The 25,214-nt window shown below is 41.7% G+C and overlaps 2 protein-coding genes across 2 annotated transcripts; one reads left to right on the top strand and one right to left on the bottom strand.

Annotated features, from left to right (window-relative positions):
• Positions 1-7,775: 7,775 nt before the first annotated feature.
• On the top strand, positions 7,776-9,999 carry LOC123666149 (proteoglycan 4-like). Its single transcript, XM_045600356.1, has 2 exons — positions 7,776-8,885; positions 9,612-9,999. Exons 1-2 carry the CDS (start codon positions 7,801-7,803, stop codon positions 9,745-9,747), a joined length of 1,221 nt encoding a protein of 406 aa, XP_045456312.1. The 5' UTR covers positions 7,776-7,800; the 3' UTR covers positions 9,748-9,999.
• A 5,915-nt stretch (positions 10,000-15,914) lies between these two features.
• On the bottom strand, positions 15,915-24,367 carry LOC123665837 (ETV5-related protein Ets96B-like). The gene is made up of 8 exons (XM_045600071.1): positions 24,324-24,367; positions 22,930-23,058; positions 20,924-20,974; positions 19,178-19,275; positions 18,583-18,663; positions 17,942-18,060; positions 17,683-17,791; positions 15,915-16,114 (listed from the first exon to the last, which is right to left on the bottom strand). Exons 1-8 carry the CDS (start codon positions 24,365-24,367, stop codon positions 15,915-15,917), a joined length of 831 nt encoding a protein of 276 aa, XP_045456027.1.
• Positions 24,368-25,214: the final 847 nt, after the last annotated feature.

Here is a 25,214-nt window from a genome sequence, read left to right as displayed (position 1 = left end):
CATACTCGCCACGCTCGCCGCCGTCTACAGGTACGTCCTACCCGCTGGACATCGTGCGGCGCCGCATGCAGACCGCGGCGCGCCGGGCCGACCGCTCCTACCCCTACCCCACCATACTCGCCACGCTCGCCGCCGTCTACAGGTACGTCCTACCCGCTGGACATCGTGCGGCGCCGCATGCAGACCGCGGCGCGCCGGGCCGACCGCTCCTACCCCTACCCCACCATACTCGCCACGCTCGCCGCCGTCTACAGGTACGTCCTACCCGCTGGACATCGTGCGGCGCCGAATGCAGACCGCGGCGCGCCGGGCCGACCGCTCCTACCCCTACCCCACCATACTCGCCACGCTCGCCGCCGTCTACAGGTACGTCCTACCCGCTGGACATCGTGCGGCGCCGCATGCAGACCGCGGCGCGCCGGGCCGACCGCTCCTACCCCTACCCCACCATACTCGCCACGCTCGCCGCCGTCTACAGGTACGTCCTACCCGCTGGACATCGTGCGGCGCCGCATGCAGACCGCGGCGCGCCGGGCCGACCGCTCCTACCCCTACCCCACCATACTCGCCACGCTCGCCGCCGTCTACAGGTACGTCCTACCCGCTGGACATCGTGCGGCGCCGCATGCAGACCGCGGCGCGCCGGGCCGACCGCTCCTACCCCTACCCCACCATACTCGCCACGCTCGCCGCCGTCTACAGGTACGTCCTACCCGCTGGACATCGTGCGGCGCCGCATGCAGACCGCGGCGCGCCGGGCCGACCGCTCCTACCCCTACCCCACCATACTCGCCACGCTCGCCGCCGTCTACAGGTACGTCCTACCCGCTGGACATCGTGCGGCGCCGCATGCAGACCGCGGCGCGCCGGGCCGACCGCTCCTACCCCTACCCCACCATACTCGCCACGCTCGCCGCCGTCTACAGGTACGTCCTACCCGCTGGACATCGTGCGGCGCCGCATGCAGACCGCGGCGCGCCGGGCCGACCGCTCCTACCCCTACCCCACCATACTCGCCACGCTCGCCGCCGTCTACAGGTACGTCCTACCCGCTGGACATCGTGCGGCGCCGCATGCAGACCGCGGCGCGCCGGGCCGACCGCTCCTACCCCTACCCCACCATACTCGCCACGCTCGCCGCCGTCTACAGGTACGTCCTACCCGCTGGACATCGTGCGGCGCCGCATGCAGACCGCGGCGCGCCGGGCCGACCGCTCCTACCCCTACCCCACCATACTCGCCACGCTCGCCGCCGTCTACAGGTACGTCCTACCCGCTGGACATCGTGCGGCGCCGCATGCAGACCGCGGCGCGCCGGGCCGACCGCTCCTACCCCTACCCCACCATACTCGCCACGCTCGCCGCCGTCTACAGGTACGTCCTACCCGCTGGACATCGTGCGGCGCCGCATGCAGACCGCGGCGCGCCGGGCCGACCGCTCCTACCCCTACCCCACCATACTCGCCACGCTCGCCGCCGTCTACAGGTACGTCCTACCCGCTGGACATCGTGCGGCGCCGCATGCAGACCGCGGCGCGCCGGGCCGACCGCTCCTACCCCTACCCCACCATACTCGCCACGCTCGCCGCCGTCTACAGGTACGTCCTACCCGCTGGACATCGTGCGGCGCCGCATGCAGACCGCGGCGCGCCGGGCCGACCGCTCCTACCCCTACCCCACCATACTCGCCACGCTCGCCGCCGTCTACAGGTACGTCCTACCCGCTGGACATCGTGCGGCGCCGCATGCAGACCGCGGCGCGCCGGGCCGACCGCTCCTACCCCTACCCCACCATACTCGCCACGCTCGCCGCCGTCTACAGGTACGTCCTACCCGCTGGACATCGTGCGGCGCCGCATGCAGACCGCGGCGCGCCGGGCCGACCGCTCCTACCCCTACCCCACCATACTCGCCACGCTCGCCGCCGTCTACAGGTACGTCCTACCCGCTGGACATCGTGCGGCGCCGCATGCAGACCGCGGCGCGCCGGGCCGACCGCTCCTACCCCTACCCCACCATACTCGCCACGCTCGCCGCCGTCTACAGGTACGTCCTACCCGCTGGACATCGTGCGGCGCCGCATGCAGACCGCGGCGCGCCGGGCCGACCGCTCCTACCCCTACCCCACCATACTCGCCACGCTCGCCGCCGTCTACAGGTACGTCCTACCCGCTGGACATCGTGCGGCGCCGCATGCAGACCGCGGCGCGCCGGGCCGACCGCTCCTACCCCTACCCCACCATACTCGCCACGCTCGCCGCCGTCTACAGGTACGTCCTACCCGCTGGACATCGTGCGGCGCCGCATGCAGACCGCGGCGCGCCGGGCCGACCGCTCCTACCCCTACCCCACCATACTCGCCACGCTCGCCGCCGTCTACAGGTACGTCCTACCCGCTGGACATCGTGCGGCGCCGCATGCAGACCGCGGCGCGCCGGGCCGACCGCTCCTACCCCTACCCCACCATACTCGCCACGCTCGCCGCCGTCTACAGGTACGTCCTACCCGCTGGACATCGTGCGGCGCCGCATGCAGACCGCGGCGCGCCGGGCCGACCGCTCCTACCCCTACCCCACCATACTCGCCACGCTCGCCGCCGTCTACAGGTACGTCCTACCCGCTGGACATCGTGCGGCGCCGCATGCAGACCGCGGCGCGCCGGGCCGACCGCTCCTACCCCTACCCCACCATACTCGCCACGCTCGCCGCCGTCTACAGGTACGTCCTACCCGCTGGACATCGTGCGGCGCCGCATGCAGACCGCGGCGCGCCGGGCCGACCGCTCCTACCCCTACCCCACCATACTCGCCACGCTCGCCGCCGTCTACAGGTACGTCCTACCCGCTGGACATCGTGCGGCGCCGCATGCAGACCGCGGCGCGCCGGGCCGACCGCTCCTACCCCTACCCCACCATACTCGCCACGCTCGCCGCCGTCTACAGGTACGTCCTACCCGCTGGACATCGTGCGGCGCCGCATGCAGACCGCGGCGCGCCGGGCCGACCGCTCCTACCCCTACCCCACCATACTCGCCACGCTCGCCGCCGTCTACAGGTACGTCCTACCCGCTGGACATCGTGCGGCGCCGCATGCAGACCGCGGCGCGCCGGGCCGACCGCTCCTACCCCTACCCCACCATACTCGCCACGCTCGCCGCCGTCTACAGGTACGTCCTACCCGCTGGACATCGTGCGGCGCCGCATGCAGACCGCGGCGCGCCGGGCCGACCGCTCCTACCCCTACCCCACCATACTCGCCACGCTCGCCGCCGTCTACAGGTACGTCCTATTATAATAAAACACAGTGGTGGCTTGACGAAGACTAAATTTATTTTAATTTTATCATAGACATAGACACAGTACAGAGTACAAAAAATAATTTTATATTTAGTAAGCGGCGCTAGTGTTGCTAGAATTATTTTGTTATAATAACCTGTCTAAATAACACCCTGACCTAACAAAATAATCTAACACAGATATAATTACAACTTATTTATTTATGAAATTTCTACTATACCAAGCATTTTTAAAAACTTATAATGTTTAGTTGCACTCAAACTTTTTGTAAATATGTCTGCTGGCATTTCCAAAGTTGATACATATTTTATATCTATTTTTTTTTCAGCTATACACGCTCTAACAAAATGATGTCTTGTGTCAATATGTTTGGTGCGCTTATTATGTAACATTGGATTTGTTGCTAACTTAATAGAACTCTGGTTGTCACTAAACAAACATATTGGCACATTCTCACACAATACAGTTATTTCATTTAATATATTACTCAAATATATTGCCTCCTTGCATGATTCAGATAGGGCCATATATTCGGCTTCCGTGCTAGATAATGCTACAGTTTTTTGTTTTTTTGCTTCATAAGAAATAACTGATCCTGCCAAAATGAAACAAAACCCAGTAAATGACCGTCTATCCATCGTACAAGAGGCCCAATCAGCATCAACATATCCATATAGATTACATTCTGTCTTCCTGTATAATAAACCATAATTTTTTGTTTTTTTTTAGGTATCTTAACAAACGTTTCAGATGTTTCCAATGAATTTTATTAAAACAATTATTATATTGACTTAAGAAACTCACACTATAAGAAATATCTGGCCTTGTGAGCACAGACAAGTACATCAAACTTCCAATTAATTGTTGATATGGATAATTTTTCTCATATTTATTATTTACATCTTTTTCTAGTTTTAAATTAATTTCCATTGGTGTATTTGAATAACAACAATTCAACATGTTAAATTTCTTTAAAATAGCCTCAACGAATTGCTGTTGATCAACTGTAATACTATTATTATTAACATTAACACGCATTCCAAGACATTGTTTAATTTGACCTAAGTCTTTTATTCTGAAATTTGTTACTAATACATCTAACATTTCTTCATACATATTCTGACAGTTATAAAAAACAAAAAAATCATCTACAAACAGTGCTACATAGATTTTTGTATTTTTATTATTTTTTATGAAGAGACATGGTTCATGTAATGATTTTTTAAACTTTAGCTTTAGCAAACATTCTTCTACTTGAGTATACCATGCTCTAGCCGATTGCTTAAGGCCATAAATACATTTTTTTAATTTAAGAACTTTGTTATTACAATTTTCAATATCTGAACATTCTGGTATTTCCATATATACTGTCTCTTTAAGGAGACCATTAAGAAATGCAGTAGGTACATCTAGATGATTAATTTTTAAACCTAGTTCAACACTGATAGCTAACATTAGTCTCAAGGTAGAATATCTCAAAACTGGAGAAAAAGTTTCATTAAAGTCAATACCTTTTTGCTGTGTAAATCCTTTTGCCACTAGTCTGGCCCTATAACGAACTTCACCTTCACTGTTATATTTCTTTTTAAACACCCATTTGTTTTTCACAACCGTACCATCTTGCGGCCTATCCACTACTTCCCAAGAGTCACTGTCACGAAAAGATTTAAGTTCATCTTTTATTGCACACTGCCACTGATCTTTTTCAGATCCACTCATTGCTTCATCGAGAGAAATCTGTCCACCTGACATATCTACACACATGTTCACATTACTATGGTAATAATCTGGTTTGCGCCTAACACGTTTTTCTGGTAGATTGACGTCACACTGCCTAGAGGCGATATTCCTTGCTTCTGGTGACATTGACAATGTGTCAACGAAACTGTCATCTGATTCGCTTGATGAAATATCAGGGATATATGTCTTATCATTCTGATTTTCATTATCTGAACTATTCAAAGAATCCTTGTCGGCTGACTCATCAGGTTGTCTCTGCTCTTCAATCAAAATAGATGTTGTGGGATTGTCATGTATTTTCTCCATTATAACAACATCTCTGGCAACAATAACACTTCGTGAAGTTGGATCATATAAGCGATAGCCCTTGACATTCTCTGAATATCCAACTAGGTACATCTTTTTTGCTTTTTTATCCCATTTTTTTCTTTTCTCTTTTGGTATATGGACCATTGCTGGACTACCGAAAATCCTTAGATGACTTATATCCGGCTTCTTGCCCGTCCACATTTCATAAGGAGTAGTATTCTGGTCTAAGCTGGCCGCTGGTGATCGGTTCTTAATATATACAGCTGTGTTTACAGCCTCCGCCCAAAGGAATTTCTCAAATTGAGCATCATAGAGGAGACAGCGTGCCTTCTCAACTATGGATCTATTGTTTCTCTCGCATAGTCCATTTTGTTCTGGTGTATAACTATTGGTTTTCTGATGAAGTATTCCACACTGCTTTAGATAATTAGTCATCTTTGCTGAACAAAATTCTGTTCCGTTGTCAGATCTTAATATTTTTATTTTCTTTGACTGTTGATTTTCAACATATTCTTTGTATTGTTTGAAATACATAAATGTTTCATCCTTAGATCGCAGAAAATATACTATGCACATTTTACTGAAGTCGTCCACAAATAACAGGTAATATCTTGCTTTACCCAGGGATACATTTTCCATTGGCCCACATAAATCTGTGTGAACCAATTCTAGGACCTCCTGACTTCTGCTGGTGCTTGTTGGGAACGGAAGTCTTGTTTGTTTGCCTTCACAGCAGACTACGCAACTGGACTTTCCAGTATCACATGTATCGTCAACATTGATACCTTCAGCTGCTCCATTCTTTAATTTTCTTAAATCACTAGCGTTGATATGGCCTAATCGCCTATGCCAAGTAATATTTGAAATTTTTACTGCTGCTGCTAAATGTTGTTCAGACTTCACAACTCTTAATCGGTATACACCATTTTCTAAGTGAGCTTCGCCAATACATTCGTTTTCTGAATTGTAAATTAAGCATCCATGTTGATTAAATATTACTCTATTGCCACTCGCAATTATCCTACTCACCGATAATAGGTTCGTGGTGAGGTTAGGTACACACAAAACGTTTTTTACATCAATCGTAATCTCTTTATCACCAACACATGTCGTGATCTGTATGTCTCCGGAGCACAAAACTTGCACTGCGGTTTGATTGGCAACGATTATTTCTTTAGTCTTGGGTTGATAGCAAACGTTTGATAGTAAATTCACGTTTGAAACAATGTGTGTGCTTGCGCCGGAATCCAAGTGCCAATCTGACTGATTGAATTCTTTTGTCAGAAAAACTGCACTAAACGCATTTGACTTCGTTTTTTCTGTAATACGACACTGATTTTTAAAATGTCCAATCTGTTTACATTTATAACAACGAATAAGTTTCTTTCGCTGCGCCATGTTGATTTCACTGTTACTTGTATTAACGGGTGGTGGCGCGAGCGTTCTGTTCTCTCTGACATTTGCGTATTTGGCAGTAGTGCCAACATTACGCTTAGTATAACTATTAGCGGCAAATGCACCTTCCGACTTAACCTCAAAATCTGTACTCATGTCTAATAACTTAGTTTTTATGGAGTCCGCACTGATGTTTATCCCTGAATGTTCGATAGCCATAATCATTGGTCCATATTTCTCTGGCAATCCAGCTAACATGAGTGACCCAATCCACTGGTCGTTTATCTCGAAGCCGGTGCCTTTTAGTTTTTGACCGGTTTCTATGATCTGGCTGACATAGCTAGTCATGGTCTCGCAGTTTTCTAGGCGTATATTAATAAGGTTCCTCAGCAAACTGATTCTTCGTGAATATCCTGAGTCGTCAAACATATTTTTCAACGTCTTCCATAAGTCATATGTTGTTGTAGCTTGTTTAATATGCACGTAGAGAGTTGCGTCGATTGTCAGTATTAGCTTTGCTTTCGCCTTTAAATCTTCTGCTATCTGAGTCGGAGTAGCTGATGACGGTAAAACTGCCTTAATGGCGTCCGCCATTCCCTCTAACACGAGCACATTTTCTGCCGCGAAACACCAGTCGTCGTAATTCTCGCGACCTTTCAGTTTCGGGATATTTGCCAAGTAATTGGTAGACATAATTCAAAATTATCACTAACTGAATTATTAATTACTTTTTTCACTGGGACTGGGCCCATAACCTATTATAATAAAACACAGTGGTGGCTTGACGAAGACTAAATTTATTTTAATTTTATCATAGACATAGACACAGTACAGAGTACAAAAAATAATTTTATATTTAGTAAGCGGCGCTAGTGTTGCTAGAATTATTTTGTTATAATAACCTGTCTAAATAACACGTCCTACCCGCTGGACATCGTGCGGCGCCGCATGCAGACCGCGGCGCGCCGGGCCGACCGCTCCTACCCCTACCCCACCATACTCGCCACGCTCGCCGCCGTCTACAGGTACGTCCTACCCGCTGGACATCGTGCGGCGCCGCATGCAGACCGCGGCGCGCCGGGCCGACCGCTCCTACCCCTACCCCACCATACTCGCCACGCTCGCCGCCGTCTACAGGTACGTCCTACCCGCTGGACATCGTGCGGCGCCGCATGCAGACCGCGGCGCGCCGGGCCGACCGCTCCTACCCCTACCCCACCATACTCGCCACGCTCGCCGCCGTCTACAGGTACGTCCTACCCGCTGGACATCGTGCGGCGCCGCATGCAGACCGCGGCGCGCCGGGCCGACCGCTCCTACCCCTACCCCACCATACTCGCCACGCTCGCCGCCGTCTACAGGTACGTCCTACCCGCTGGACATCGTGCGGCGCCGCATGCAGACCGCGGCGCGCCGGGCCGACCGCTCCTACCCCTACCCCACCATACTCGCCACGCTCGCCGCCGTCTACAGGTACGTCCTACCCGCTGGACATCGTGCGGCGCCGCATGCAGACCGCGGCGCGCCGGGCCGACCGCTCCTACCCCTACCCCACCATACTCGCCACGCTCGCCGCCGTCTACAGGTACGTCCTACCCGCTGGACATCGTGCGGCGCCGCATGCAGACCGCGGCGCGCCGGGCCGACCGCTCCTACCCCTACCCCACCATACTCGCCACGCTCGCCGCCGTCTACAGGTACGTCCTACCCGCTGGACATCGTGCGGCGCCGCATGCAGACCGCGGCGCGCCGGGCCGACCGCTCCTACCCCTACCCCACCATACTCGCCACGCTCGCCGCCGTCTACAGGTACGTCCTACCCGCTGGACATCGTGCGGCGCCGCATGCAGACCGCGGCGCGCCGGGCCGACCGCTCCTACCCCTACCCCACCATACTCGCCACGCTCGCCGCCGTCTACAGGTACGTCCTACCCGCTGGACATCGTGCGGCGCCGCATGCAGACCGCGGCGCGCCGGGCCGACCGCTCCTACCCCTACCCCACCATACTCGCCACGCTCGCCGCCGTCTACAGGTACGTCCTACCCGCTGGACATCGTGCGGCGCCGCATGCAGACCGCGGCGCGCCGGGCCGACCGCTCCTACCCCTACCCCACCATACTCGCCACGCTCGCCGCCGTCTACAGGTACGTCCTACCCGCTGGACATCGTGCGGCGATTATGCTTTACCCACCAGATAATACACGACTTGGGCTGCTATTTGTACATAGATAATACTTTCGAGTGAACTTATGTCTAGCGATAGTGGGACGACAAGCGTAACATACTTTAGCACTTTTTCGAATATCATATCAAAAATTGTTCGCTCCAGCGGGGTTCGAACCCGCGTCTCCGACTGACCGTGTCGACGCTCTAGCCAATTAAGCTATGGAACGATGTAGCCGCTAGAGCGAAATTTTTGATATGATGATTTTTATATTCGGTTTAAGCGAACCGTGGCGCCGTCTATAGTGAGCTCTTTACGGAAACCCGAACCAGAATGAAAAATTTTGACAGGATATTTTTAATATCTACGATTTTATTTTTGTGTTCCCCATACATTAGGACTGACCGTGTCCTCCGACACGGTCAGTTGGACACGCGGGTTCGATCCCCGCTGGAGCGGTCAATTTTTGATATGATATTCAAAAATGTTTAAAATTCCTAATGTGTGGGTAACACAAAAATAAAATCGTAGATATAACTTAGTACTCCAACGATAATTGTTTCTGTCTAGAGGTACCTTTGAACCGCTCTACTCAGCTTCACGTCCCTTATATAGGGCTATTCAACCAACATTTCACCATTACTCTCTATAAATTATTATATATATATATTTTTTTGTTTTATCAATTATTTATTATTTTCCAAAGGACGGAAGGCTGGCGCGGTTTCTACAAAGGGCTGAGCATGAATTGGATAAAGGGCCCCATAGCTGTCGGCATATCCTTCGCGACATACGACGCTATCAAGTCAACTCTACGAGACATCGCGCTCACCATCACTTGATGTGTGTTGCGGTAATCGTTGATTACCGACGTCATCCGTAATTGTGTGCAATTTTATTAATGTTACCGCTGATACGTCAATCTAGATATAGGTTAAGATATCGAGAGTTAATTTTCAAAAATGAAATGTACAAAGATGGACGGAATTGTGGAGAAGTGGTCTTGATTGTTTTTGAAAATCAACTACTGAATTATTTGTCGATTGCTGAACGTGGAAATCATGTTTATGTATTAAAATGAAAATAATAAGTGATGTACGTAGCTATGTAAATACATATATATAATTAAAAGTCAGTCAAATATTTATTAAGAAAATGAGTGATTCTATGACGAAATTAAATACAGTCAAGATATATTATCTTGTCAAAAAGTGCAATGTGCAACAGCTCATTCAATCCTAAATGACGTCTAGAAAAAATTTGGGTAGGATAGATTTTTTAGCACGCAAAAAAAATCTAATTTATGGTTGTAATTAAACTTTTTGTACGTTCTTGGTAGAAGTAGACATAAACACAAAACGAAGGTTTTCTTTACAATACGTTCTTACAATGATTAATTTTCGAGTTTTTTTAAATTTCTTAAATGTCAATAGTTACGGAGTTCTTCCTTTTTTTTCAACTTAATTTGTTAATAACCTTTGCAATTTTTATTCGTGGTGGAAATTTCTTCAGATCCATTTTCCTAGACGTCATTCTGGATCGGATGTGCTATGACTAATATGTTTGGCGGCTTTGTCTCTATTTTACACGTTTTAAAACTCGTTGACTAGACTTAGCGTTTTTTAGAAGTGGTCCCCTCATACAGTACGCATGAATCACCAAATAGAAGCCCTTATATTATTAAATACGTCCCTGGATATCCCGTTATGCATATTGAAATAATCTTAAAAACGTTGGTGTCATTGACCCTTTATTCTGATATATTGTCGTTATATATGTCCGTAAATGATTTCGGTAAAATGATAATCTCATGTATAGCCTTTTTAGACATTATGTAAAAAAAAAAATTGACAGATTCCAACAATACTCCCGACTTGATAAGGAACGATACATAACCCGTAAGACAATTCGTGCAACTCGAAATACCATACAGTATGACATTTGATGAGTATATTTTATCAAATTACTACCAAACGGCTACCAAATTTGATTGCTTACATACCGACAGCAGCGCCACCTACCGGGTCCAATTAAAATAGAAACTACCCTATCTCCCAAGTTTGATCAGATTACAGATGCTTGCAAAATCTGATAAAAATTGGTTCAGTAGCTTCGGAGTTTATCGCTAACATACATCGTGACACGGAATTTTTGTATATATAGACCTAGTGGCTAGGCTGTGTAAGTCCGGGTAAGTACGTAAGTGAGGTAGCGTATATCGGGGTATTACTGTTTTTTCTTTTAATACCCCCGGATAGAAACATTATTATTTTTGTCGAAGTTGAAATTCGATTAGACGAAAATGTGTCACGGTAAAGAAACGAACAATAAAATGTATGAAAGAGAATGAAATAGAATGAAATAGAATACATTCATCATTATCATCATTACAGCCTAAACAGTCCACTGCTGGACATAGGCCTCCACAAGTTTACGCCAAAAATAACGTGAACTCATGTGTTTTGCCCATAGTCACCGCGCTGGGCAGGCGAGTTGGTGACCGCAGTACGGGCTTTGTCGCACCGAAGACGCTGCTGCCCTTCTTCATTACATAGTATTATATATTCTCAAGTTTCTCACTTCGTTTTTTAGTTTTACTTCTGCCTAATCCTATCTGCTAAGGTAACAAGTAATTGATTTTAAGCTAACGCGATCACTTTTCATATTTAAATTTATATCTGTTCGCGTCCTTATCACGCTTATTGTTTTGTCAATCGTCATGATCACGGTGAGACAATAAACGCAGAAAACATCCGAACGCGTATAAATTTAAATATGAACGGTAATTAATAATATTTTTTATCTGTTATGTGCAATTGTTTTTTAGTATTACGCACAATAATGGGATCTTTTCAAATATATATTATTTAGTTAGAACATATTATACTGACTTGTAAGAAATTATTAATATATATATATATATATATATATATATATATATATATACTCAACAAGTAGGCTTCAAAGGCACTTGAATCGTCATTTTACAAATTATACTTATATTTGTTTATTAAGTTCGGCTGCAAGTTGTAAAATTACTGAACTAAAAAGGAAACAACTTTTTATAAAGTATTATAAAACTTTTATAAATACAATTTATCCAAATTGTATTAGACATTCTCTTCGGCTTTTTTCTACATCTTTCAACTTGTGGAGCGGCTTAAAAATAGTTATACAACCATTAAATTATCATAAATATATGATTAATTCAGCCTGTAATCCCACTGCTGGGCACATAACTCTTTCTCCATGTAGGTGAATCGGTGCTTCACCTCTACTGTTCAGTCGACTGCGAATTGGCGGATGTCATAAATCTAATAATTATTTTATTATTTTATATTTTTAATTTTGACGTGACGTCTTAAATTGGTTTGCCGGGTGACACTTCAAGAAACTGCGTTACGCTCCGCTCACGTTATGCGCTCACAATGAGAGCGAGTGAGAGGCACGCGTCCCTTCCACTCGGGCATGGTTAGCCCGCCTAAGAGCGAGAGAGACAGACATAAAAAGTGAATGAAATTCAGTGCGAGATTCTTTGTATAAATTAATGTTTTAAATATAATTCTTTGTATAAATAAATGTTTTAAATTGTTACTATTATTTCATCCTTCTTCCTACTATACGAATGAATATTCACATTAAAATTATTTTACCACTCAAAGTCGTTGTCACGTAAAACTTTCGCCCGTATACCGACTTTACAGGCAACCAATTTTTTTAATCTACATTTCAAATTAAAATAGAACCTTTTTGTATATATATTATTATTAAATAATAAAATCTGACTGTTCGTAATAATTGACAATAAATGTTTAATAGAATATTTTTATTAATTTTATAATAGTCTTGCAAATTTGAAACGTTAATAGAAAATTTATAACTGATTTTTTTTTTTTGGGAAATAAGCACATTTAATGATTATTAAATACAATAAGCAAAATAAATAGTTTATAAAAAGTGATTAAATGTTCTTTAAAATATAAATAATTATACATTTGTATAAATAATGTTAGTCGAAAAATAAAAATAGCTTTATTTAAATAGGCTTCAAAAGCACTTTGGAATCGTCATTTTTGAAATTAAAATTTTAATTATTTTTAAATTTTAATTATTTAATATTTCTTTTTTTTATGATAAATAATCTTAGTTATCAAAAAAAACGAAACTTTATAATTTTAATATATACATAAAAAAAAACACTTAAATATATTTCAAAATGATATATACAATATTGCAATTACAATTTATTTATTAAAAAAAAAAGATAAATTCACCCAAAATAATTTAATCTAATCAATTATAAATGTTTTCAAAACAAGGCGCGTTCGTTTTATATTTAGTTTAAAATGTATAAACATGTATTGTCTGTTGTTATTATGAATAAAATGTTTGTATTGTTTGAAAGAGTTTTATTTATACCACTATAAATCCTTTTTATGTTATCTTGATAGATTCGTAGAGAATGACTACTTTTATAAAGTTGTAATGTGTAAGACTTATGCCATTCGAAAAATAATAATTGTGTTTGCAGGAAAACGAAGAAAATCCGACTTCAATTATATCGACAAGTAATACAACGTAGGTAGACGAAAAAATAGTCAAGTAAATACGCATTATAAAAGATTACTCCAAAAGTTGTAATCAGATCTCGATGAAATTTAAATGTGACCACATGATAAACATCGGCTTTCGATTAAATTAAAAATCATTAAAATCGGTACACCCACTAAAAAGTTATGCGAATTTTCGAGAGGTTCTCTCGATTTCTCTGGGATCTCATCATCAGATCCTGGTTTCCTTATCATGGTACCAAACTAGGGACATCTCCTTTCAAACAAAATAAAGAATTATCAAAATCGGTTCATAAACGACGGAGTTATCTCCGAACATACATAAAAAAATATATATGTATATACGGTCGAATTAAGTAACCTTCTCCTTTATTTGAAGTCGGTTAAAAACTAAGGATTTTTTTAATGTATCAAAAAAAGTCTGTCAAAATGTTTGAGGATCTTAAGGTTGTTGAAATGAAAAAAAAAAAGATGTAAATGAACAAGATCCACTTAGATGTTATTATATTATTTTTTGATTGTTACTAATTATTATTTCCGTTTCCCTTTTTCTCTTTAAAAACATGATTATTTACCCGTTAATTTTCATACTCCAATAAACGTTCGGTCTTTAGCTTTTGCGATAGTTTTTATTTTTTAAATCTATACATATAATAAAATGGTAGGAAAGTCAAAACTGTACATTGAATATTTTTTTAAAAGAATACTTGGTGTGTGATCTACAATCGATACCGAAGCCAAAAATATAGTTTTTAGAATTTTTGTGTGTTTGTCTGTATGTATGTCCGGGATAAACTCAAAAAGTACCGCATGGATTTACTTCAAATTTGGCACGAATATTATTAAGAAGTCGGGTCAACATATAGGCTACATATTGTCATGCCATCACCTACCGGGAACGAGCAGTGAACTTTATTTCCTCAACGCATTCTGTAACAACGTGTAATCTAACGACGCATATTTGAATGTTGTTGTTATTATGTGAATAACCATGTTATATAAGCTAGCTTCACACTATAAAAATCACGCAATATAAGTAACTAAGCCGATAAACATAATTAAATGAATATATGTAGACAAGACAATTTTAAAGCAGCGCCATCTATGAGATTTTCTGTAGATATGAAAAGTAAAGAAGAAACGGGTAAATGAATGTTATTTTAAAAGGTATAACCGTAGGTATTTTTGATGCTGTATAGCGTTCACGCAGACGACGTCGCGGGCAGCAGCTAGTTCTTCTAATACAAAGGATTCAAATAGTCAAAGACAACGAATTAATTCTTAAATCACTTTATTATTCACAAAATTGCTTCTTGACCTTAGAAATATTAATATTGCACATTTCATATGAATCCGTTTTTTTTTTTACAAAAAATTAAATTTAAATAATGAAATATAAATAATAAAATTACTTACAGAGATCATCCTTAGATATAATTTTTGCTAGAGGAAAAATATATAACCGTTTTTAGAAGCGAAATAATAAATCAGGAGCTAATTTTCAAAACTGGACATCTTAAGAAATTTAATATTTTTAAACCAAACTAACTGGCACGGCGAATTTAGTGCCGCCATATTTTTATTTTTTTCGCCATTATTTTTTTCGTGTAAATATTGTTTTTTTTTTTAATTTTCAGTTTAAATCGTTAGAAAGTTATGCGCATACATACTTTTTGACGATTTTTATTTTTATTTTTAAACTTGTTTTTACCGGATGCTTCTACTGAGGATTGGAATCAATTTGATTATTTTTAAACCAATTATAATATAATGTAAATTACATAGTAAATTTTTAGTTTGTACCAGTCGATTAGGTACAAACGAGTTTTCTTCCAAATGTAATAGATGGAACTGTGAAAAACTTGATTAGTTTTGAAAATGATCTCCCGAATTGTCTTTAGGACAGAATGTTAATTTTTTATAATACAAAAATTATACAAAACGTCATAAATTTTTGAACAGTACGATTTTTAATACAAAATATTTTAAAATTTTAAAATTACAAAAAAATTCTCGAATTAAATATTTATAATTTGACAAACAAATATTAAATTTTAAATAAAATAGTCAAATGTTTTTATTAATTTTGGTAACTGCTTTTTTTAGTTATTATCATAGAATTCTAAATAACCTACATAATATAACTAACTTTTAAAATTTATATTAGGATATGTATTGTATTCTAAACTGTTTCACCGGTTGTAGATAACGCTATTTGACGAATAACGGTATCCGACAGATAAAAGTTGTTGGTAAATCATTCTTTTTAATATTTCTATTTGCAAATATGAATAAAGCTGTAGTTTTTTTAATTAATGAGAAATAAGTCCTAACGGCCTATTTTACCTTCTACTGTTAAAGTCTCCTCGTAACTTATTTGCCGGATAGACTATCAACAACCGGCAAAACCGTACCCTTAGTAAATAATTGTTTAGTAATTAGGATTCATAATGAGCGTCCGGGTAGTAGCGTCGCTGGTAGTCACTGGTGCTGGGGAGGGTTGTAGTGGATGCTGGGGGGGCGCTGCCGGGTATGTAGGGGGGGTAGTAGAGCTGGGATATGACGTCATAGGTGGGGGGACGAGCCATACTGAACAGGGCCTCTGGGTCACAGACGAATTTGTATACGTAGCGTTCACCTGTAAATAAATTAAAATATGGCAATTAGTATGGTGGTAAGTTAGGGTGGGGGATATAATCAATTATATATTTGTATAGTAGTTCGTGACGGCCTTTGTTCCTTCACTGACGGCGTGCTTAGCGAGCTCGCCGGGCAGGAGCAGCCTCACGGAGGTGATCGTAGATCTCTTGTTGTAGTGAGCGAGACGCGAAGCTTCGGCGGCGATGCGTTCGAAGATGTCGTTGTATAGTAGATAGTACACTTCCACTACCACCTTGGAACTTTAAAAGCCGACCGGTGGCGAGATAACCATCCAACTGCTGGCTTTGAAATACACAGGCTAAAGATGGGCAGCAGCGTCTTCGGTGCGACAAAGCCAGCCCTGCGGTCACCAACCCGCCTGCCCAGCGTGGTGACTATGGGCAAAACACATGAGTTCACGCATTTTTGGCGCGAACTTGTGGAGGCCTATGCCCAGCAGTGGACTGTATAGGCTGTAATGATGATGATCGTCGGTGCGACAAAGCCAGCCCTGCGGTTACCAACCCGCCTGCCCAGCGTGGTGACTATGGGCAAAACACATGAGTTCACGCCATTTTTTGCGCGAACTTGTGGAGGCCTATGTCCAGCGGTGGACTGCGATAGGCTGAAGTGATGACGATGATGATGAAGTGATATTGAAAGCCAAGAAAATCTAAATAACTGATAGAGATGAGTAAGTTATGGCAGCAAAATTAATAAACAATTTTAGAAGCATGCGCGTCAGCTACAAAACGCGATTGGTTGGTGTTTATGTCTTTGTTAACCATCTTCCGAAAAAGGAGGACATTCTCAATTCGATTGTATTTTTTTATGTATGTTGCTTTTGGACTTTTGACTGGATGGACTAATTTCGATGATTTTTTTAATCGAAAGGTATCATGTAGTCCAATTTAAATTTAATTGAGATCTGACTAGTACTTTTCGAGTTATATCTAACTAGCGACCCGCCCCGGTTTCGCACGGGTGCAATGCTGATACTAAATATACTACAGAATGTCTTTATTTATAGTGTGAGGCTAGCTTAAAGCATGGTTATTAACATAATAACAACAAAATTCAAATATGCGTCGTTAGATTACACGTTGTTACAGAACGCGTTGAAGAAATAAAGGTTCACTGCTCGTTCCCGATAGGTGATATCGTGATAATATGTATCCTATATGTTGACCCAACTTCTTAATAATATTTGTGCCAAATTTGAACTAAATCCATGCAGTACTTTTTGAGTTTATCTCGGACATACATACAGACAAACAGACAAAAATTCTAAAAACTATATTTTTGGCTTCGGTGTCGATTGTAGATCACACACCAAGAATTCTTTTTAAAAAAATATTCAATGTACAGTTTTGACTTTCCTACCATTTTATTATATGTATAGATAATGCGTATTTACTTGACTATTTTTTCGTTTAAGTAAAAAGTCGTCGTAAGAAGTTTTATCAAAAGGTTTTCTTAAATTATTCATGAAAACAATCTGACGCTTGCTTTTCGTATCGTTAAAATATAGGAGTAAATTAAGGAGTAAACTCTAAAACTACCTACCGGCGACTTTCTGCATGATACCCTTCTCATAGTAGTATCGAAGCGAACGTGAAAGCTTATCGTAGTTCATGGCTGGTCGGTTCTTCTGAGCGCCCCATCGTCGGGCCACCTGAGGACAATGATTAAATAATTGATTATAATTATCGAATGTTTTAACATGTGACTGAAAATAAAGTTGCCCATTGTCCAAGTGGTGAAGAAAAATTAACGGGAAGTTTGAGATTTAATAGTCTGTGCGTGGGTTCTGTCAAAGTAGTACCTCCTCTGGTTCGTGTAATTTGAACTCCAGTCCTCTCCCCGTCCAGGCGACACATCTAGCGCCCTCAGCTAGGAGGGATACAAGGAATTGCCACAGCTGGAGAGCGCCTCTGCGCCCTCCTGTTGTTCCTGGGGAAGAAATGTCATGAAATTAGGATTAAGAGGATCAATATGTTTGAGATGACGGAAGTTATGTGTACGTTTCAGCTTGTAACATCCCACCGTTAGGCATAGGCATTCTATCTCCTCGTAAAGGAAGAAGAAGGATCGGAGGATATTCATCACGCGGATCCACTGCGGGTTTCCGGATATATTCCCTACTATGAGTAACGATCGTTATCAGGTGTACATGATAACAACTGGGATCGACTGCTTAACGTGTTCTCCAAGGCACGTTGGGGAGACCCACAAAGACTGCAAAGACCCAGACCACGGTAAACACCTGTATGGCCAATACAAATGTTTGTCATGTGCGGGGATCGAACCCGCAATCGGCAGCGCAACAGGTACAATCCATGGCTGTAACCGTTGCGCCAACGCGGCGTCCATACTAAAGTAAATATAAAATATTTTTTATCCATTAAATAGATGGGGAAAGTTCGTCTCTAGTTTGGATCTTAGACCAACATCATATGTGGGTACCTCCGTGCGTGGTTGTCACGTGTTGGTGAGGAGACGCAGCATCAGTCCTTGATGTGCCCAGGCTGCAGTGGGAACTGCTTACTGAAAATATAAAATAAAACAAAAGTTTATTGACTATCAAGAAAGTTGAAATAAGGAATTATATGTGTACAAAATATATTAGTGGTCTTAAAAAAATCGGAATTCAATTCACATCGAGAAGTTATAAAATGGGATCACATTATCAGGGGAAACTTAAAGTATCAGATAGTGATCTTAAATGAAACTACAAAATAAGTACTAGCTTTTTTTTACTAGTTCGGCAAACAAGCGTACGGCTCACCTGGTGTTAAGCGATTACCGTAGCCTATAGACGTCTGCAACACTAGAAGCATCGCAAGCGCGTTGCCAACCCTACACCCAATCCCAGGAGCTCTGATCACCTTGCTCAACATAGGGACACAACACTGATTGAAAGCAGTATTATTTAGCTGTGGTCTTCTGTAAGGTCGACGTACTTCCCCAATCGGGCTGCTCCAGATTTTGAGCAGGATATTACTTACTATAAGGTGAGCCATACGCTTGTTTGCCGACCTAGTTGTATAAAAAGAAATACCAATCCTGTCTCCCCAGGGTTCAGCGCTGCTTGAGACTGCTTCCTCCCTCGTATTTGACGATTCCGGTTCTTCAGAGCACTTTCCATAGTTACTGCATCTAAAAATATTATAGTAAATAATAAATTATATAAGCTTAAAAGGATTATTGAATGTTGAACATCTTGTGGTTTCTCAGCGAACCGTTAATAAATAAAAAAATATAGACGTGAATTACCAATGTGTCGGGGATCCAGAAACACACAATCATAATAAATAATAAATGATTATCTTATAACACACGCACGGTCGTCTGTTCCTATGATAAGCAATTTAATGCTTGTGTTACAGGTAACAGACGACTGTTATAACTATATTCTTTTATAAATATACATAGAAATAATACATATATAAATATATTAATACAAACATGACACCTAGACTCAGGCGGGAATCGAACCTGCAAGCCATGGCACAGAGAGCAGGGCCACTAAAAACTGCACTGCCAGTTACGGGTTAGTCAACACAATTACGAGCATAGACGCCCAGATCTGTACAGCCCATAAAAATGTTCACCGTGAGCGGGGATGGATTCCGCAAACGCCAGCGCAGTGTATTATGATCTTTGACCGCTAAGCCAACAGGTCTTCTGAATGCATCTCATTAATTCAAAGTATTGTACAACGATATATTTATGCAGATGCGGAGTTTCTCGTCGGTTCTTCTCTGCAGAATCTACATTCCAAAACTGTGGTAGCTTCACTTTTAACGATAACTAGTGGTCGCCTAGCGGTCAAAATTCGACCATAATTCATTTAAATTATAAGTTTGAGAATTGTTAAGGTTCTGTTGTCAAAGACTACTTCTGTAATAATAAACAAAAGAGTATATATGTGTGGGTGTGTGAAATACACGGTAGTGTGTGTAGTTAATTATTTTTTTATTCATAATAAAAAAATAAAAAAAGTGCGGTCGTAACATCGTACAAAGTACACATGTCAGAAATGAAATTTCTTTGGCAAACAAATTTTTAAGTCTCGCTTATATTTATACAAATCTAAAGGTTTAGATTTCCGTTCCAGCGCCATCTAGTTAGCAATGCAACCCTTGTAGTTTCTACAGTACACGCTAGGTGGCGATGTTGTACGACAAAAACATTGCACATCTTCGTGACGCTAATTATTTATTATATTATTATTGCATTTTATTATTATAAAATTATTAACTATTTATCAATTAATATTATTATTATTGCATTTCATCCGTAAAAATTTTACCCTTTTTACTCAAAAAATATTAGCATTCATAGCACACCTTCTCGATATAAACTATAAGTGTGCGAAATTAATGGCTGTGTGGCTACGGCACTAAAGAATTTAGTCACCCCCTCTCTTCCCGTGGGTGTCGTAAGAGGCGACTAAGGGATGACAAGGTTCCACAACCACCTTGGAACTTAAGAAGCCGACCGATGGCGGGATAACCATCCAAATGCTGGCGTTGAAATACACAGGCCGAAGACGGGCAGCAGCGTTTTCGGTGCGACAAAGCCAGTACTGCGGTCACCAACCCGCCTGCCCAGCGTGGTGACTATGGGCAAAACACATGAGTTCACGTTATTTTAGGCGTAAACTTGTGGAGGCCTATGTCCAGCAGTGGACTGTATAGGCTGTAATGATAATGATGTGCGAAATTTGATACTCCTCCGTCCAAAATTTGAATTTGTAAGATGAACCTATTTTGATTTGATTCGATGTAATAGCTGTTCTTACCTTTGCATATAGTCTCTGTACTCTGCTCTGTCCTCACCTTCGCCTTTACATCTGCAAATTAATTTACGAATATCTACACACGACCTTGTTATACAAGATGCGAAGATTACTCAATGGGAAAATCCATATCTCCGATATGGTATGTGACATGTTTTCGAAATTTAACTGTCCTAATCTACTTATACAAATAAATAGAATTGGAGTGTCTGATGTAATATTAAAATAACCGCTTTTTACTAATTGCATATGGATGTATAAACTGTACATTTACTAAAATAACATTTTTTACAATTTTTATCTGTCTGTCTGTCTGTTTGTTTCAGCTAATCTTTGAAACGGATGGACAGATTTTGGCGGAACTTTCACTGGAAGATAGCCGATATAATAAGGAGTAGCTTATGAAAAAGGTACCATCTCCGCTGTGTACCGAATGCGGCATCATTGAAGATGCAGTTCACATTATGGTGGAATGTGTCCGAAATGAGGATATTAGAAATGATATTCTGCAAATAACTGAAAATTTTAAAGAACTTGGAGGAGATTTTGGCGTATCCTCTCTCAAAACCGGCTAAACTGTTGTACAAAATTGTAAATATTGGTATGCGACGACGACCTCATTAATTTCATGTATGCAAATGTGTGATGTTCCTATGAAGTGTCGTAGTCCTTATGGACTAAAACTCCTTAAATAAAGAAGAAAAAAAAGGAGTAGCTTAGCTACTTTTAACTTTTTTTTTAATTTTATAACTGTGAACTGAACAATAATTATTTTGGTAAATTCCACGCGGACGAAGTCGCGGGCACAGCAAGTAATATTATAGATGCGATATTTTGTGAGAATGGATGTATTTTGGTTACTCTTTCACGCCTCTTAGACCGATTTTAATGAAACTTACGTAATGGTACGTAGGTAGCTGAAGATTTAGCATAATCCATATAATTTTTAACCCGAAATTCCCATGTCGAAAATCACACGGGCGAAACCGCGTGGTGAAGTTAGTTTATAATAAAATTGTAACAGTAATAATTCTGTAAAGTACATAGATATATACCTACTTATTGAAAATTATTTGAGAGTTTTTTGTCTCGCTCGTCTGTCCCTACGGTAAGCAACTTAATGCTTGTGTTACGGTAAGTAATGTTTTTTTGATGAATATATATATAGGAATAATACATATATAAATAAATATATACATATAAATAAATATATACATTACACCCAGATATGAATTGAGATATTAAAATTTAACAACGAGAGATAGATCTATCTGGATTCCTTTTTTTTTGGAATCCCCGTTTCAAACACACAATAGTTGACTATAACTTCACATATAATCATGGTTTTTTTTTGGAACTTTCAGCAGGGTTCCGTACTTTCATGTTGAGAGTAAAGCACAGATAGAGACGCCCTATGTAATAAGCCATAACTTATTTTTGTTATTAAATCATTACATAGTCATTTATCATGCATTTAGTCATAAGGAAATTCTAGATATTAACGTCGAATTTTTTTTCCAAAGCACTGACAGATAATAAATTTTTCGATGTTATGAATATAAAATCTTTTTATTAATGACTAGCTAACCCCGCAAACGTTGTTTTGCCTATGTCTCTCCTAAAAGTGTAGCTTTCTGTTAGTGAAAGATTTTTCGTGATCGGATCAGTATTTTTGAAGATTACCCACTACAGACTAACAAAGTTAGAAACTTTAACTCTTTATCATATTACATAGTATAGAGTATAGATAGGCTATGAGATATCACCTAAAAATTACGTTTTTGTAGTCAATGCGAAAGCTCGCAAAGGACGAAACAAGTTTGTTACACTTTAACACAATAACTATTAAACATATTGTAATGAAACTAGTTACGTATATATTTGGAGATCTACGATAACATACAGGATGCTTTTGATCCCGTCGTTCCCACGGGATCGGGGATTAATTTAATATCATATTTGGATTAAAATAATCACTAACCAAGAATTAGGAATATTGTAATACTCACGATGTTTGATGCGTGTCTGTGTGTGTGTGTTCGAGCGCGTGCCTGTGTGTGTACACGGGCGTGTGTGTGTGCGCTTGTGCTTGCAGCTGCGTGTGCTCGTAGCCCTCCCGGCGAGGATCTGGTGGTTCCCTAGAAGAAACATTATTGATATTAATAATAATAATAATAAGATTTATTTATTTTCTCACCACAATATTGCTTACAGGACATTAGATAGGTACATAATAACATGAGCACTAATATTGTGGGAGACTGGTGCCTAAGCTAGACTCGAGGCCTGTGTTTCAGGACACCAGGTCTCCGCCCTTAAAAAAGTACATTTCAATTCTAATCATACGCGCATTAACAATTTTGTTGTAAACAATATTATATGAGATAGTAACTTTGTATATCTAAGGTTAGTATAGTTTATGTTATTCGTGGTAAGATATGGGTTAGGTGGTGTGTGTGTGTGTGTGTGTGTGTGTGTGTGTGTGTGTGTGTGTGTGTGTGGGTGTGGGTGCTAGTATGTTAGAAGTACTCTAAGTAAGGGCAGAAAGAATCGCTTCCGTGTCATCATAGTTCAATTTCTGTAACCAGTCAGTTAATTTCCGTTTACACCTATTTTATTATTATTTATAAGTTATAACGTAATGATGTTTTTGTTTGTAGACTCAAGAGTATGGAGGAGTATGAAAGGAGAATTTCTGACGGATAATAATATCTCTGGAGTAATAAAGAAAAAAAAACGAGTGTGCTTTAGACCACACAATTGAAGTAAAACTTCTTTATGCACGCTTGCCTTCGGGAGTAAGCTGGTGAATACGTGACCAGAGAGTTACGAAAAGCGTGATCAAGCGAGGCGAACGGATAAATAAATAAATATCTACACAATACACACACGGTCGTCTGTTCTTAAAGTAAGCAACTTATTGCTTGTGTTATAGGTAACAGTCGACTAGTATAGCTACATTTTTTTTTCGATAAACATATCTACATATAAATAATACATATATAAATAAATATTACACCCAGACTCGGGGTGGGAATCGAACCCACAACTCCCGGAGCAGAAAGCAGGGTCACTACAAACTGCGCCAACGGGCTAGTCAATAAATAATAATAAAAATATCCACCGACTCGTTGTATAGCAGCGTGGCGTATTAAGCTCTATCCCTTCTCTAACACGGATACCATACATTTTTTGGTAGAAATTTCCAAACTATATGCGGTTACCCATATGTGGCTTATTAACATGAGACGCAAATGAAGTGCCAACCCCAGACTTACAGAAAATTACAGTCAAATGATATTGCAACGTCCATTGGCTGTGGTGAGTGGTGACCGCTCACCACCAGCTAACTGTAACCCTGTGTTTGCCAGCATGGAGATATACGTTACTTTTCTACTTGTACCTGTGATAGGGCAGAGCCCAGGGCAGGAAGGGTGGCTGACTCATGTCATCACCAGCGTCGCCTCAAGCGGCGGTCGCGATCATCCTTATCTGAAACAAGTTTTAACTGTCTTTGTGTAACTTTTTACTGGGTATACCGATTTTGATAATTTTTAATTTAATCGAAAGCTGATGATTTTCGAAAAAAAATGTAGCTATAGCAGTCGGCTGTTACCTATAACACAAGCATTAAGTTGCTTATTATCGTGATAATTATGTTTGCTCGCAAACGAAAAAAAAACCGACTTCAATTACATCGACAAGTAATACAACGTAGATCGACGAAAAAATAGTCAAGCAACTACGCGTTATCAATGATTACTCAAAAAGTAGTTATCAGATCTCGATAAAATTTATATGTAACCACATGATAAACATCAGCTTTCGATTAAATTAAAAATTATCGAAATCGGTACACCCAGTAAAAAGTTATTACGGATTTTCGAGAGTTTCCCTTGATTTCTCTGAGATCCCATCATCAGATCCTGGTTTCCTTATCACGGTACCAAATTAGGGATATCCCCTTTCCAACAAAAAAATAATTATCAAAATCAGTACATCCAGTAGAAAGTTATGCGGTATAATACAACGTAGATCGACGAAAAAAGCGTCAAGTAAAAACGCATTATTGGATATAACTAGAAAAGTAGTTTTTGATCTCAAATAAATTTAAATGGGACCAATTGGCACACACCACCTTTCGATTAAAACAAAATTTGTCGAAATCGGTCTACCCGGTCAAAAGTTCTGATGTAACATACATAAAAAAAAAAAAAAAATACAGTCGAATTGAGAACCTCCTCCTTTTTTGGAAGTCGGTTAAAAATACACAGAACTCGATCAAATTTAAACG

Source organism: Melitaea cinxia, chromosome 25 (assembly GCF_905220565.1).
Source record: "Melitaea cinxia chromosome 25, ilMelCinx1.1, whole genome shotgun sequence".
Lineage (NCBI taxonomy): Eukaryota > Metazoa > Arthropoda > Insecta > Lepidoptera > Nymphalidae > Melitaea > Melitaea cinxia.
The sequence above is the reverse complement of the archived record's forward strand: the minus strand, read 5'-3'. Positions and strand labels throughout refer to the sequence as shown.

What these genes read in the sequence shown, in the direction of transcription:
- LOC123666149 (XM_045600356.1), top strand. Translation starts at nt 7,801, where the DNA reads ATGCAGACCGCGGCGCGCCGGGCCGACCGCTCCTACCCCTACCCCACC. An exon ending in ACGCTCGCCGCCGTCTACAG is followed by an intron (nt 8,886 to 9,611) that starts GTACGTCCTACC and finishes TATTTTCCAAAG; the next exon opens with GACGGAAGGCTGGCGCGGTT.
- LOC123665837 (XM_045600071.1), bottom strand. Translation starts at nt 24,367, where the DNA reads ATGAGTCAGCCACCCTTCCTGCCCTGGGCTCTGCCCTATCACAG. An exon ending in TACAGAGACTATATGCAAAG is followed by an intron (nt 19,276 to 20,923) that starts GTAAGAACAGCT and finishes TAATATTTTTAG; the next exon opens with ATGCAGTAACTATGGAAAGT. An exon ending in ACCCTGGGGAGACAGGATTG is followed by an intron (nt 18,664 to 19,177) that starts GTATTTCTTTTT and finishes TTATATTTTCAG; the next exon opens with TAAGCAGTTCCCACTGCAGC.